Source organism: Trachemys scripta, chromosome 4 (assembly GCF_013100865.1).
Source record: "Trachemys scripta elegans isolate TJP31775 chromosome 4, CAS_Tse_1.0, whole genome shotgun sequence".
NCBI lineage: Eukaryota > Metazoa > Chordata > Testudines > Emydidae > Trachemys > Trachemys scripta.
Genome location: NC_048301.1, coordinates 121,607,915 through 121,623,798, shown reverse-complemented (window position 1 = coordinate 121,623,798; position 15,884 = coordinate 121,607,915). Strand labels below are relative to the sequence as shown.

Below are 15,884 nucleotides of genomic sequence, written 5' to 3'. Positions count from 1 at the left end.
GTCATTGAGGTTTGACTCTTGGGCCTAAGGTACTGTAGCATAGACCTCTATTAAGTTAAAGAACTAATTACAATAATTGGCTGCAGGAGTAAATTGTTATCCGGACCAACCACTAGAGGAGGATGCACAACACACTAAAACAATGGATTATATATGCATGAATAGCCTCATTATATGCACCGCGTAGCCAAGTATTTAGATTTGGCAAATTCTTTCGGTTAGGCTAAGTGGATGAGACTTGGTTCTGCAATATTAGAGATCTGGGTTGTTCCTAGCTTATGTAGCTTCCATTCAGGGAGGATGGGGTGCTCAGTGATAACTTGGGTTTTGAAGGGCACAGGATTGTTAATACCAGTCAGTAGAAATAATGAGAGTTGAACTCATCATCTCCTGGTTCCCAACACGGTGCACCTTCTCCTAGGCCAAAGGATATGTTGATGTGCGGGATGGAGATGCACAGTTCTGAGTTGCACATGGCAACACCTTGCAGAGAATGCTCAGTGAGAACAGCATGTTCAGGGATTTTAGAAGTCACTCTAGGAAGTTTTGATGAGTAAAACTGAAGGGAAATGACAGATTTTGGTAGTTCGTAACTCATAATGGCAGCAAGAGGCACCAGATTGAGCCTTTCACATCCCTGCTGCAAACCACGGAACTGTTAGAGCTCTTTTAAAAAAAAAGAGAGAGAGAATTTTTGTAAAGGAAAGTGGTAGGCAGCTCAATGTAGGGGTTGCTATGGGCTTCCCCTAGAATATCTGAATGGGATCCTAGCAGCAGTCTGCAGGGGTCGCCCAGCTGATAGTACAGGGGCTCTCACTGTGACAACGTGTAAGTGGGTTAAGTCTGTCTTGTCTCTAAAGATGCAGATTCCTAAACATTAGTTTGGCAAGCTCCTGGCTCTGAGTGACTCTTGCCAGAATGTCAGAGCATGTGTCCTACTCTGTTGGATCAGAAACTAAATATAGCAGTGTGGAATGGACCAGGTCTATGCATTATGAGACTGTTTCCTCTTCCTTCCCCGCACTCCTCTCAACACTGAGACTGTGCGGGAAATGCATCATTATTCAGATTAAATACCTGCCATGTCTGATGATTGAATTTCCATCAAAGAAAGAGGAAGTCGTTTTTAAATAAAAATGTCTAAATAACATAGTCCCTGTCTAAGCGCCCTGTCTCAGATTCTTTTGGCCTATATAATAAGAGTGACATGCAGCTTGTTCACAAAAGGAAAAAAAGTGAACAGAGTTAGGTTAGTACAAACAATGGGTTTTATATCTTTTGAAAGAAACTGCTCCGGCCATTGTAGGAAGCCCGCTCCTGGCAGCAGCGCTGGGGAAGGCTGTTGCACTCAGGGATACAGACGGGAAGGGAAACCCGTGGAGGGCTTTAAATGTTTCAATTTTACATCCTAATGAACAAAAGCAGACAAGGGATAGACCTGGTGGGTGATTCCATGAGCAGCTGCCCCTCCATGTAATGTGCCCACAGCTGCACCCACAAAGACACACTTGCAGCGGGGCGAGCCGGCCCACTCCATGTATGTGCCTGGGCAGGTCCCCCTGCCTCCTGGGACACAGGCTCGATGCTGATCCCTGGGGTGAACCAATAACTCAGGGCTCAGTGCAGCCTCTTCTCCCCTTCCCATGACCCCACCACTTGCTCCCCGGGCAGTGCCTGGGTGCAAAACAGTGACAGAAGCCCCACTTTTGAATATGCCCTGCCCCCACTTCTCAGGCCCTGCCCCATTCTCTCCTGGCTGTGCCCCTGCTCACCGCCCCATTTCCTCACCCTCACTCGAGCTCCGGTCCCCTGACGTTGCTGGGAGAGCCGAAGCGAGCAGTCGCGTCCCTGAGACTCTGCTGCCAGCCCCGCCATGGTCTTGGCTGTGCGCTGCTCACCCGGCACCCGGGGGCTCCTGACGCTGCTGTTGCTGCCCCTGCCTGGGGCTCGCGGTGAGTGGGTTGGGGTTGGGGGTAGGGGGTGGCCCCTGCCTGGGCACAGAGTCCCCTCGGTCCGTCCCGTCCCCCCACATCGGCGCTGGGCTGGGCGGGGACCAGAGCCGCAGCAGCTCCCCCGGGCTCTCCCCATCACACAGGGGCCTGGTCCCCGTCCCCATCCAGCCCCTCAGCCCGGGCTGCATCAGACTCAGGACAAGGGGGCCCAAGCCCCGTAGCAGCGACAGGTACCCACTGCCCCACCCTAGCCCCTGGCACCACACCTCTGCAAGCCTTGGGCCCCCGGGAGCGCTTCTGCCTGGGAAGCTAAACTGTGTCCCGTTGGTGAGAGTGTTAATGGCCAGGGTCTGCTTCTGGGGGCTGGGGGTGCCTCCTGTCCATGGTTGGAGGCCGGCTGGGGAGAAAGAAAAAGCCACTTACAACAGCAGGTAAAGGTGCAGCTGATGTATCTTACCAGTTTCAGTAAAACGAAGTTTGGGGTGTAAGACTCCTAAGATTATAAAATGAGCAAGTTCCCCTGTTGTAGCCTTAGGTTTGTGACTGTACAGAAATGGATTAAAAACTTCATTAAAGCTAATGTTAAAATGATCTATACACAGGTTAATAAAAGAGCATCTGTATACCCCTATACAAGGGTATAACGCTTAAATTATTCAAAAGTACAAAATTCGGTTTGAAAGTCATAAGGTACATATAGTACATAATTTACAATATCCTAAGTTAAGGTTAATAAATCAGTGATATGGTTAAGGTATTAGTATCCAATTCTTCGGGTACATCGCTCATAAAAGTTTATGCTAAGAGTAGCTTGTGGAAAACTTATATAGCAACGAGTGAAGATTGTCCCTCAGTAATTGAGAATTTAGGATCGGTTGCCCCTTAGACAATACAATACAGAACATCGGGAAGTATTTCAGTTACTTTCCTGACTTTGTTTCTCATTGGCACTTGTCTTCATGCCTGTCATACAGTTTCCATGCATCTCACAAGAAATATGAAAGTCAGCTGTCTGAGAGAGAGCTTTCCACCAGCTGTTTTCACTTGTTTCTAAACCCAGACATGTTTCATGTACTCTTCTATAGATTGCTCCCTTGGTCTCCTTTGCCCTATACGCCAGCCTTCTTTCATGTCACTCTGTATGGTTGCAACAGTCTCTCTGAGCCTGTGCTGCGTTAGATCATAAGCCCTGTGAGGTGGAGGACTGTCTTGTTTTGCACAATGTACTTACCTTACGTTACCAGACATGCTCAGGGTGAAGGATACATGGTAAATAATGTAAAATTTGAATGTACTGCAGTTTTGTATCAAGGCCATTCAGTGAACTAGCTTTAAGGCTGTAATGAAAACAAGTACATCCAAATTGTCTCCAATAAAATCATTTGTAACTTCTCAAAAACAAGTATTCTGTTACAACAGACGACTGAATATCTTTCATATTGTAGTTAAATTTTTCCCTTCCTTGTCTGTCTCTATTGCTAGGCATTTGTGATTCTCCTCCAAGGTTGAGTTTTGCTGAGCTGCCTGGGGTAGTGAACGATTCCTATCCTTTTGGGACCCAACTGAAATACTCCTGTCACCCAGGATACATTTTGGGCTCTGGAAAGTCTCCTGTAGTTACATGTCTTGCAAATTCAACATGGTCAGTAGACCCTGAGTTTTGTGTAGGTGAGTATCTTCGTTGCTTTTCCATTTCAATTGATGTGCCAGCTATCTTGACACAGTTAGGAATCTCTCTTCTATTGGGTAAGTGGTTCACAGTTCAACACTGGTATCCATAAACACTTTCTAAATACATTTTGGACAGTTCTTTGTTATATTAGTAGTTGACTTTAAAAATTGTAGACTGCTTTAAGAGCAGCTAAAATACAAAATTCCAGTGACTTCAGCCTGCAACCGTATGTTATTAGCTTGGGACTCTTCTACATTTCTTCTCCTCTTGGATACACTTGCAACGTTGTCTGTGACCAAGCTGCATACTAGACATTTGCATTTTTTCCCCACAGTTTTGTTATAGCTTTTACTGCTACTTCTTGTAAGTGTTCTGCTGTGTGTACATTTCCTGATGTATCAGTTGTTTCTGTAAGGAAGACATTCCCTTCTTCTGTTGTCACACAAGCGCATACAATAGGATCATTGTGGACATTGCTCCACCCATCAAGACTCTGGTTAACAATTTTAACCTCTAGACCTTTTGCACACTGCTCAATTTCTCTTTCATACACTTTGTTCAGCAATTTGCCTGTGACATCTGCTCTGTTTGGTGGACTGTATCCTGGTCTTAATGACTGAACCATGTTAATGAAGTGTGGGTTCTCAATCACACTGAAAGGATAGTGTGTTGCATAAACAAAGGCAAATTTTTTCATCAATCACCTCTTTTTGTAATCTTCTGATTCTTATCACAAATGTACCTATGGTTGTTTCTGGATGATGGAGTGTGTGTGTGGTAGGTTTTTTGTTTGTGTTTTGTTTGTTGTTTTTTTGCTACAGGTGATATACTGTGGCTATGTGACATACATGATGTGACTGAAACACTATCATTGGCAGATAACTCTGAAAGTATAGAAAATGATGGTGATCTCAAAGGTGGATAGTCTTCAGAATCCTGTATGTTGAGGATGGATTCTCCTAAACAAAATAAGTCAATGCAGTTATTTAATTATTATTACCATGCTGCTCACTTAGTATTCCTCATTGAATTCACTGACACTCAGTACTGCTTTAAAGGTGAAATTGTAAAAGGAAGATCTGCCTATTTCAGCTATTTATTTTTTATCACAACTGCATCTAAAATGATAGTACCACAGAGTAACAGCTATATTTTTTGCTCAAACATGAGAATTCAAGAATAGTCCAGAAGGAAGACAGGCAGTCCTTAAGAAAGAAGTATGAAATAAAAAAAGTTTACCCGTCTGAAGATCCTGCGTGTTCAGACATGTTCCTTTCATCATCTTGAACGCAGCTTCCTCTTGAGAAGGAACACTTCTCACGATGTTTCATTTGGGCAACCAGGCCTTGCATTTCTTGGTTGCACTCTTTGCATTTTGCATGCATACCTGTCTTACCCACAAGTAGAGGAACTTCATTAAAATATTCCCAAACTGGGTCTCTTTTATGGCCTGCTGCCATTATAGGTTTTTCTGTTCTCGTGAGCGACTGGTATGGTAGATCTCAAATCAAGGGAGGCTACACTCAGAAAGACCTCAAGACTTTTGAAATACGCAGCTCAAACAGTTTCGCTTTTCTTTCTACTGCCTGTCCCTCCCTTCTCACATTTATCTCCAGACTTCAACTTGTCCAGCTCTATTCCACTCCCAACAATCTTCTATTAATTGAACTTTTTGAAACTTTGCACTTCTAGAGAGGGGTAAGGGATTTACTCTGTGTACACAAATTTGCAGAGGGACGGTAGAGTTGAGGTCTGTTATTTCTCACCTCTCAATTATTATTTATTTATTTTATTTAAAAACATTTTTGCTGTTAACAAGCATGTTATCTCTGGAGACACAAATCCACAGTTTGAGAACTGCAAAACTAAGCATCTCTGATGGTATCTTCTAGACTGAGCACTGAGTCCCATAGAGTAGAGAGAAAGATTAACCAAAATAATTTATACAGAACCCCCTGGAACCTCATAAGATTGGGTCTATCAAGCATTCTTAAAACTACAATACCCACCTGCTGAAGTGAAAAAACAGATTGACAGAACCAGAAAAGTACCCAGAAGTCACCTCCTACAAGACAGGCCCAACAAAGAAAATAACAGAACACCACTAGCTGTCACCTTCAGCCCCCAACTAAAACCTCTCCAGTACATCATCAGAGATCTATAACCTATCCTGAAAGATGATCCTTTACTCTCACAGATCTTGGGAGACAGCCCTGTCCTCGCTTACAGACAACCCCCCAACCTAATGCAAATACTCACCAGCAACCACACATCACTGAACAAAACCACTGACCCAGGAACCTATCCTTGTAACAATGCCCGATGCCAACTCTGTCCACATATCTAGTCAAGTGACATCATCATAGGACCTAATCACATCAGCCATACCATCAGGGGCTCATTCACCTGCACATCTACCAATGTGATATATGCCATCATGTGCCAGCAATGCCCCTCTGCCATGTACATTGGCCAAACCGGACAGTTTCTACGCAAAAGAATTAATGGACACAAATCTGACATCAGGAATCATAATACTTAAAAACCAGTGGGAGAACACTTTAACCTGTCTGGTCATTCAATGACCGACCTGCGGGTGGCTATCTTACAACATAAAAACTTCAAAAACAGACTCCAAGGAGAGACTACTGAGCTGGAATTGATATGCAAACTAGATACAATCAACTCAGGATTGAATAAGGACTGGGAATGGCTGAGTCATTACAAACATTGAATCTGTCTCCCCTTGTAAGTATTCTCACACTTCTTATCAACCTGTCTGTACTGGGCTATCTTGATTATCACTTCAAAAGTTTTTTTCTCTTACTTAATTGGCCTCTCAGAGTTGGTAAGACAACTCCCACCTGTTTATGCTCTCTATATGTGTGTATAGATATCTCCTCAATATATGTTCCACTCTATATGCATCCGAAGAAGTGGGCACTAGCCCACGAAAGCTTATGCTCTAATAAACTTGTTAGTCTCTAAGGTGCCACAAGTACTCCTGTTCTTCTTTTGGTCCCTAATCCATGAACTATGGCAACTCTTTTACAAAACTTTTCTTAAACATTACATGAATATATTGTCTCATACTATAGAATTAGAATTTATAATCCCTATTCCATGATGAGAGATCTTTGAGCTATAATGTATCTTAATTAAAACTGTCTTTCACAAGGTGTTTTCCTCAAAAAGCATTTTATCCAAAAAAGCCAACTTAAATAAAAAAAATCACTTTGGCTCTGCCCACACGGGGGCTTGGCCCCGCCCTACCCAAGGCCGCCACCACCCCCATCCAGCCCCTCAGCCCTTGTTGCATCAGACTCAGCCCGCGGGGGCCTGAGGCATGGGGGGGCCAGAAGGGGGTGAGCAGGGAGAGGCATGCCCATGCCGCATGGCAGTGACAGATACCCACTGCCCCACCCCAGTACCTGGGGCTGGCTGGCTGATGTGGCACCACACCTCCGCTAGCCTTGAGACCCAGGAAGCGCTTCTGCCTGGGAGAAGAGTTGTTGGTGCGGCTTCTGCCTTGGAGGCTAAACTCTGTCCCGTATAGTGAGATAGCGTTACTACCCAGCGCCTGCTGCTGTGGGATGGGGGATGTCTCTCCTGCCCATAGTTGGAGGTAGGCTAGGGGAAAGAAAAAGCCACTTAGAATAGCAGGTAAAGGTGCAGCTGCTGTAGCTGACCAGTTTCGGTAAAACAAGGTTTGGGATGTAGGACTCCTAAAGATTATAAAATGAGCAAGTTCTCCAGTTATAGCCTTAGGTTTGTAACTGTACAGAAATGGATTTAACAGATTTTATTAAAGCTAATGTTAACCTGTGTATTAGATCTTTTTAAGAAAAGAGTGTCTGTACATCTGGGTATATCGCTTAAATTATCCAAAAGTACAAAATTTGGTTTGAAAGTCATAAGGTCCATATAGTACATAAATTGCAGTATCCCAAATTAAGGTTAATAAATTCAGTGATACAGTTAAGGTATTAGCATCCAGGATCGGTTGCCCCCTTGAAAATACAATACAGAACATCGGGAAGTATTTCAGTTATTTTCCCGACTTTGCTTCTTGTTGGCACTTGTCCTCATGCCTGTCATACAGTGTCAATGCATCGCATGAGAAATATGAAAGTCAGCTGTCAGAGAGAGCTTTCCACCAGCTGTTTTCCAGTGTTTCTAAACCCATACATGTTTCATGTACTCTTCTGTAGATTGCTATCTTGGTCTCCTTTGCCCTGTGCGTCGTCGTCTTACAGAGCGACATGAATGGTTGAAACAGTCTCTCTGAGCCTGTGCTGCATTGGATCATAAGCCCTATGGGTGGAGCAATGCCTTGTTTTGCACAATGTACTTACCTTACGTTACCAAACATGCTCAGCAGGGCCAGCTCTAGGCACCAGCCTTCCAAGCATGTGCTAGGGGCGGCACTCCCCAAGGGGCGGCACTCCAGCTCCCTTTTTTTTTCTTCGGGCGCCGGGAGCTGGCCCTGAGCAGTGGTGAGCTGCGGCAGTGGGGGAGCACAGGGAGGGCCGCAGGAAGTAACCCTCGGGGCGGGGGGGGGGGGGAACGCGCAGAGGACCCTCCCCCCCGCCCCCCCCCCCCAGCTCACTTCCACTCCACTGCCACCTGCTCCCCCAAGCGCGCCACCGCTCGGCTTCTCCCCCCTCCCTCCTAGGCTTGCCGTGTGAATCAGCTGTTTTGCGGCAAGCCTGAGAGGGAGGTGGGAGAAGCCAAGTGGCGGCGGCTTGATCAGGGGAGCAGGCGGAGCAGAGGTGAGCTGCCGCGGTGGGGGGCATGGGGAGGGATGCAGGAAGTAACCTTCGGGGTGGGGGCAGAGGAACTGCTCCCCCCCCCGCCAGCTCACCTCCGCCTCCTCCCCCGAGCACGCCGCCGCTCCGCTTCTCCCCCCTCCCTCCCAGCCTGGGAGGGAGGAGTAGGAGGGGAAATGTGGGAGGAGGCAAGGCTGGGGATTTGGGGAAGGGGTTGGAATGGGGTGGGGAAGGGGCGGAGTTGGGGTGGGGCCGGAGGATGCGGGAAAATTTTTTTGCTTGGAGCGGCAAAAAACTTGGAGCTGGCCCTGATGCTCAGGGTGATGTATACATGGTAAATGTAAAATTTGAATGTACAGCAGTTCTGTATCAAGCTCATTCAGTAAACTAGCTTCAAGGCTGTAATGAAAACAAGTACATCCAAATTGTCCCCAATAAAATAATTTGTGGCGTCTCAGAAAGGAGTATTCTGTTACAACAGACTACTGAATATCTTTCATAGTTAACTTTTTCCCTTTCTTGTCTGTCTCTATTGCTAGGCACTTGTGATTCTCCTCCAAGACTGAGTTTTGCTGAGCTGCCTGGGGCAATGAACAATTCCTATCCTGTTGGGACCAAACTGAAATACTCCTGTCACCCAGGATACATGTTGGGCTCTGGAAAGTCTCCTTTTGTTACATGTCTTGCAAATTCAACATGGTCAGTAGACCCTGAGTTTTGTGTAGGTGAGTATCTTCATTGCTTTTCCATTTCAATTGATGTGCAAGCCATATTGACACAGTTAGGAATCTCTCTTCTATTGGGTAAGTGGTTCACAGTTCAACACTGGTATCCATAAACATTTTCTAAATACATTTTGGACAGTTCTTTGTTATATTTGTAGTTGACTGTGTATTTAAAAAAAGGAAAAAGGGAAAAAAAAAAGGCAGACTGCTTCCCTGTCTTTGTAGGCTGCTTTAAGAGCAGCTAAAATAGAAAATTCCAGTAACTTCAGCCTTCTGTGCTGAATACTCTCCTCTTAATCCTATTGAGGAATTGGTTTACCACATTTCTTCCTGGTTTTTAGGCCGTGTGCTGAATACTTGCCTTTCTAGAACATCAACGTCTTGTTATGTAACAGTAGATCTAAACTTAAGAACAGTGCCGTTCTTCTCTACCAGAGACCCCATTGTCCACATAATGGTCCTGTGACTGGGAGGCGTTCAGTGCACACCAGTGAAGTTACTGGAATTTGATACTCTATCTACGCTGGTCAGCTTTAAATGGAGGTATAAAATAAAGGACATTTAAGCTTTAACCCTCTTTAGTTTCCCTAATGACCTTGGTTCTTACCATCTCACATCTTTTAACTTCATTAAAGTGGGTGCCACAGAACACTGGACAACTACAGCTTGGTGTGGTTAAATTCATCGTGTTCATAGTATTTCCTGTTGATAGTATAGGGAGCATCAAAAGTACTGCAATAAAGTGAAACACTTTGTGATAAGTGTCTGTCTTTTTTTGAAAAACTGTAATTGCTCTATCCCTGATAACGAATTGTAGAATTTAGCCATACTGAATTCACTGTACTAAAAGTATTGAATAATGTGTTACAAAGTTGGTCAAAATACTAATTTGTAACAAAACTTAGCGAATACTTCCCTTGGCTTCATTTTTTGCAAGTTTCCTCATCTCAAGACTATATATGCTATATACGATGCAGAAGTCCCTAGTCAATGCAATACTACAGTAACTAGTAAAGAGATATACAATTGGATACTGATGAACCTTAACTCTGCCTCCTTGTGCATATGTTTTTAAATTATGATTTAATTTGTCATATTGAATACTGATGGGACTTTCTTGAATAGCCTTAGACTCACCTACTCTGGCCTGCTGGCTTGAGAAAATACTTTATATATAGGCCCTGATTCAGCAAAACGCTTAGTGCCTTCTTAAGTCCCAGTGACTTCAGCGGGACTTGTTTTGCTGAATCGATCAGGCCTTAGTAAATAGGTCACAATTTTTACATGCCTTGTCTGCATTGAGAATTTTTTTTCCCCAGTACAGTCATAAAGTTAGCACTTTTTCTCTTTGCATGGATACAGTATATCTATATTGAACTCCATAGAGATATGGTGACTTTTTTTGATACAGTTCATTCTTCGTGGGAATAAGTCTACTGCGGGGGAAAAAGCATCATGAATAACTCTTGTAGGGGCAAAGAAAATTTCTTCCACTGAGCTTGACTGAGGAACACGCAGTTCTTAACTGTCTAAAATCAGGATTCATGTACGAAGAAAATTAATAACAAATATTTACAAAATGCATAACAAGCCTGTAGAATGTACTGCCACAAAATGGAGGCAAGGAACATGGTAGGATTCAAAAAAGGATGAGACACTTAGAACCTGGTCCGGCAAACACAAATGTGCTTTATATTGCTCATGTGAACAGTCTGCTGTGTCATAGACTTTAAAACTAGAAGGGATTGTTACATCGCAGGCTACTTACATTTCACCAAGTTATTCCTTTACTGAGCCCAAAAACTTGTTTTTGACTAAAGCATATCTTCGAGAAGGACAGCCGGTCCTGATTTGTAGACTTGCAGAGACTGAGAATCTGCCATTTCCTCTGGTAATTTGTGCCCATGGTTAGTCACCCTCACTATTAAAGACTTTTGTCTTATTTCCATTTTGAATTTGTCTGGCTTCACTTTCCAGTTCCTGGTTTTTGTTCTGCTTTTCTCTGCTAGATTAAAAAGCCCTTTAGTACCTGGCATCTTCTCCTTGTGAAGGTCCTTAGTCGCTGTAATCACGTTGCCTCACAGTCTCTCTTGACAAGCTGAACAGACTGAGCTCTTTAAGTCTCTCACTGTACAGCGTTTTCTCAGGCCCATGAATACGTTTTTGTGGCTCTTCTCTGCACCATCTCCAGTTTTTCAACATCATTTTGAAAATGTGGACACCACAACTGGGTACAGTATTCCAGTATGGGTCTCAGCAGTGCTGTATACAGCATTGCTATCACCTCCCTATTCCTGCTCCCCTGTTAATACATCAAGGATCACATTAGCCCTTTTTGCCCTAGGATCCCACTGGGAGCTCATGTTCAGTTGATTGTCTGCTGTCACCTCAATCCTTTTCAGACTTGCTGCTTCCCAGGATACAGTTTCCCCGTTCTCTAGGAACGGCCTGCATTTCTTGTGCCTAGCTGTATAATTTTCCATTATACGATACAAGAATGCATTTTGTTTGAACAGACCCAGGGGATCCAGATTGCTTTGTAGGACTGCCCTGTCCTCATTTATCACTCCCCCAATCTCTGTGTCCTCTGTGAATTTTATCAGGAGTGATTTTTGTATACTTCCAGACAACTGATTAAAATGTTGAATAGCATCAGGTCTAGTACCAATCCCTGCAGAATCCTACTAGAAACATTGTTTGTTTGATAATGATTCCCACTGATGACTGCTCTTTGAGATGTCCATTAGCCAGTTCTTGTATGCAGTGGTGGTGTAGCAATGTCAGTCCCAGAATATTACAGAAGCAAAGTGGGTGAGATAATATAATATAATTTATTGGACCAACTTCTGTTGCTGAGAGAGACAAGCTTTCGCGCTTACGCACCACTCTTGGTCTGGGAAATGTATTCCAAACCTGAAGAAGAGCTCTGTGTAAGGTTGAAAGTGTCTCACTAACAGAAGTTGGTTCAATAAAAGATATTACCTCACCCTCTCAGCCAATTCTTAGTCCATTTTACTTGTGCTCTATTGATACTGAAGTGTTAATTTGGGGTACTAAGTCCAACAGTTTACAAAAGTCTAGGTATATTACATCAGTTACATTTATCAAACAAACTTGTAACTTCCAAGAAAAGGTCAGGCTTATCAAACCTGATTTTTTCCATAAAACCATATTGATTGGTATGAATTATATTTCTGTTCTTAATTTCTTATGAATTGGGAAAATTTTGCCCTACACTGCTCAAGAGGTCAGAATAGATTTGCCCTTGGAATGGATGAATCCCACAATACCTTTAAATTATTATGCCTGTGAGTGAGGTCATGTTAACTAGTGTATAGTTACCTAGGTCATTCTGCTTTCCCTTTTTCGAATACTGGCACAAGATCAGTGCTCTTCCATTCTTCTTCAATGTCCTGGTACTCTAAGATTCATTAGAAGTTAATCAGTGGGCTAGAGATCTCCTTGGCCAACTTTTTAGGACGCTTGGGTGCAAGTTATCCCAAGGGTTCGGTTTAACAATGTTTATCCCTAGCAGCAGATGTAGTTTAACTTTCTCTTTAATTACTAACTAATAGACCTGAAAGTACTTCATCAGACTCTTCTGATGAGACTATGTTGTCATGCTTCTTTCCAAATACAAAAGGGGGAAATTTACTGAACACTTCTGTCTTTCCTGTATTATAATTGTTCTACCATCTCCATTTAGTAACAGGTTTGGACCATTACTAGGAGTGGTATACTCAATGTATCATCCAGACTACTGAGAATCTGTCACCCGTGCCCGTTACAGTGCTTTGCTGCTGTAGCTCCTGTCTGGACTGTTCACAGGTAGCTGGGAGTGACTTGCACATTGGAGGCTATGTCTCAGCCAGCCATACCTTGGCTCTCACCAGCCTTGGTTATACTGCAGGGTGACCCCAACATACTCCTAGTATTCGTTTTGTTTTTTTCCCGCCAGAGAAGTATGCCTTGTATTGTCTGGGAGAGGTCTGGGCAATACAAATTCATTTAAAGTCTGTATTTCTTCAATAGAAATAATATGCACACACCTTGCTACCCAAATAGAGTTTCACAGACACTGCAATTTAAACACACTGGATTAGATCTAACAAGTTTATTAACTACAAAGAGACTTTAAAGTGAATGCAAGTAATGAGGCATAAATCCAAAATGGTTACAAGAGAAGTCAAGATAAAACACAACTGGTGCCCAAGTTAACAAACTATGTTAAGTTTCATTTTGCGTTTACCACGTGCTCCCAGCAGTCTCACTGACCAGACTTCTTAGGTGAAGACCCCTTCTTCAGCTTAGTGGCAGCTTCCTTGTCTCTTCTAGTGCAGTGATTTGGTGGCCAGAGTGAGAGGGAGGAGGGGTGTCTGGGAGTTTGTCCCTCCTTTTTTGTAGTGTCAGTTCTGCCCCTTGGAAAACATTCCCAGCTCACAAAAAGTCTATAAGGAAAGAACTTTCCTGCTGCTTTTCCTCACTTTTTTTGTAGTTTGTTTTTGATTCCTGCCTGATAACTGCTTACTACTTAAATGCAAATTAAGCAGAGCACACATTCATTTGAGACAGAGCTGTTTGCCAACTTGTGCTGTGGTTTGCAACAGGAGTTAACGTAGGGTTACCATATTTCCACAAACAAAAAAGAGGACACTGGGGGGGGGAAGCCCCGCCCCACCCCATCCACTCCCTCCCACTTCCCACCCCCTGACTGCTCCCCTCAGAACCCCAACCCCCCCTGCTTCTTGTCCCCTGACTGCCCCCTGCTGAGAACCCCCTACCCTAACTGCCCCCCCAGGACCCTACCTGTCCCCTGACTGCCCTGACTCTTATCCACTCGCATGGGTGGCAGGGTTGTAGAAATTTTGGTGGGGCCCAGAACCCCCCACCCCACCTGCCTAAGGCTCTGGGAGGGGGGTTGGGTGGGGGGAGGAGGTCTGGGGTGCAGGTCCTGGGCTGGGGATTAGGGTGCAGGAGGGGTGCAGGTTCTGGGATAGAGTTTGGGTGCTGGGTGCAGGCTCCGGGCTGGGGCAGGGGGTGGGTGTGCAGGAGGGGGTGAGGGGTGCAGGCTCTGGGATGGAGTTTGGGGGTGAGAGGCGGTGCAAAGGGAGGGGGTGCAGGCTTTGGGAGGAAGTTTGAGGGCAGGAGGGGGTGTGTGGGAAGGGGGGAGGGAGTTTGGGAATAGGAGGGGATGCAGGGGTGAGGGCTGTGGGTCTGGGGATGAGGGGTTCATGATGCACGAGGGGGCTCAGGGATGGAGCAGAGGATTAGGGTGTGTGGGGATGAGGGCTGGGGCTGGGGGGTTTGGGGTGTTGGAGAGGCTCAGGGCTAGGGTGGAAGGGCAGGCTAAGGGCAGCCTGTCTTCCCATTAGTGGATGGGGGCACTAGGACCCGGGGGCAGCAGACAGCAGTTGCTGCTGGCTCTGGCAGTACACACAGACAAGGGAGAGGCAGACAGGGAGGGGGGACCCACGGAGGGGGGATGCGCAGAGGGGGGATGGCAGGCGGAGGCTGGGGACCCATCCAACACTCCCCCGCTCCCTGACTGCCCCCCCCCCCCGACTCCTCTTACCATTCTGGCTCCATGTGTTGGCAAAACACACTGCCCGGTGGGTCGGTTTGTGTGTTACACAGGACTACAGAGAGAGGGAGGGGGGAGCAGGGGAGGGCTCTGGCTGCTGGAGGCCAATGGGAGTGGGTCAGTCGGCCTAGCCGCCCAATCAGCAGCCACACTCTGCATGAAAGGAAGGGAGGGAGGCGAGGGAGAAAACCCCCCCCGGACATTTTAACCTTGTTACCAATTCCTCCCGGACGGCTATTTAGAGACGCAAAAGCCGGACATGTCCGGGGAAATACGGACGGATGGTAACCCTAGTTAACGTTATACAGGGAAATCTTATAACTTCACATACACTGTTGCCATGCATTTTATTGGGACAACATTGACCAGTAAACTATAAATTTTCAGATACCTCACAAGGCATACTTTGTACAAATATTATTACAGCATTCTCCAGGGGGTGGACACAGGTACATTTTCTTACAGTAGAATTTGTTTTGTTCCTAATGAACTTCAAAACCTTATCCTTATTGTCTGACTCTTTCACTGATGTCTTTAGCTCCCCATATCAATTTTTACCTTTCATAATTTATGCCATTTATCCTCCCCTCTCCTCCCCCCCCCCCATGCATTATGTTGCTTTTTATTTGTAATTGCTGCCAGTTGAGGTCAATGGATCTACCCACATGAATATGGTTATGTATGTGAGTTTTCAGGATCTGGGCTTAACATGTACAATAGGAATATTTGCACTTATATTAAATCTGCAAAGGGATCTTAAATCTCTAGATTCAGGATATAAGGCAACCACTGTCTGTGTGGGATTAGGAAGCATCATCCCACTTCCACTTCTCCTCACTTCCCATGGGCATGTTACAAAACTATCCATAATGTGGGTTGTAAGATTTCCTCTGTAGCCGTTGGTGCTGACCGCTGTTGTACAGGACAGATACTGGACTCCAAGGTCATTGGCTTTGATCTGCCATGGTATTTGCTATGTTAGGGGGTGCAAGTTAACATATCCCCTTTCTCCCGTTAAGGTAATATGAGGTAACGCTAATTTTGGCTTCGTTCTCTTCTAGAAATGGAATGTAAACCACTAGAACTAGAAAATGGCAGGGTTCATTTCACGGATCTCCAGTTTGGTGCAACAGCAAACTTCTCCTGTAATGAAGGGTGAGTGGCAAGTTGCTTCTTTTGACTAAT

At 45.0% G+C, this 15,884-nt stretch overlaps 1 protein-coding gene across 1 annotated transcript in view; it reads left to right on the top strand.

Annotated features, from left to right (window-relative positions):
• The window catches only part of LOC117876535 (complement component receptor 1-like protein), a 208,582-nt gene that overhangs the window by 129,973 nt on the left and 62,725 nt on the right, over nt 1-15,884 (top strand). Inside the window, exons 13-14 of the mRNA XM_034768797.1 lie at nt 3,435-3,620; nt 8,933-9,118. Of these exons, the coding sequence (XP_034624688.1) occupies nt 3,435-3,620; nt 8,933-9,118 (372 nt within the window). The remainder of the gene's footprint in view (nt 1-3,434; nt 3,621-8,932; nt 9,119-15,884) is intronic.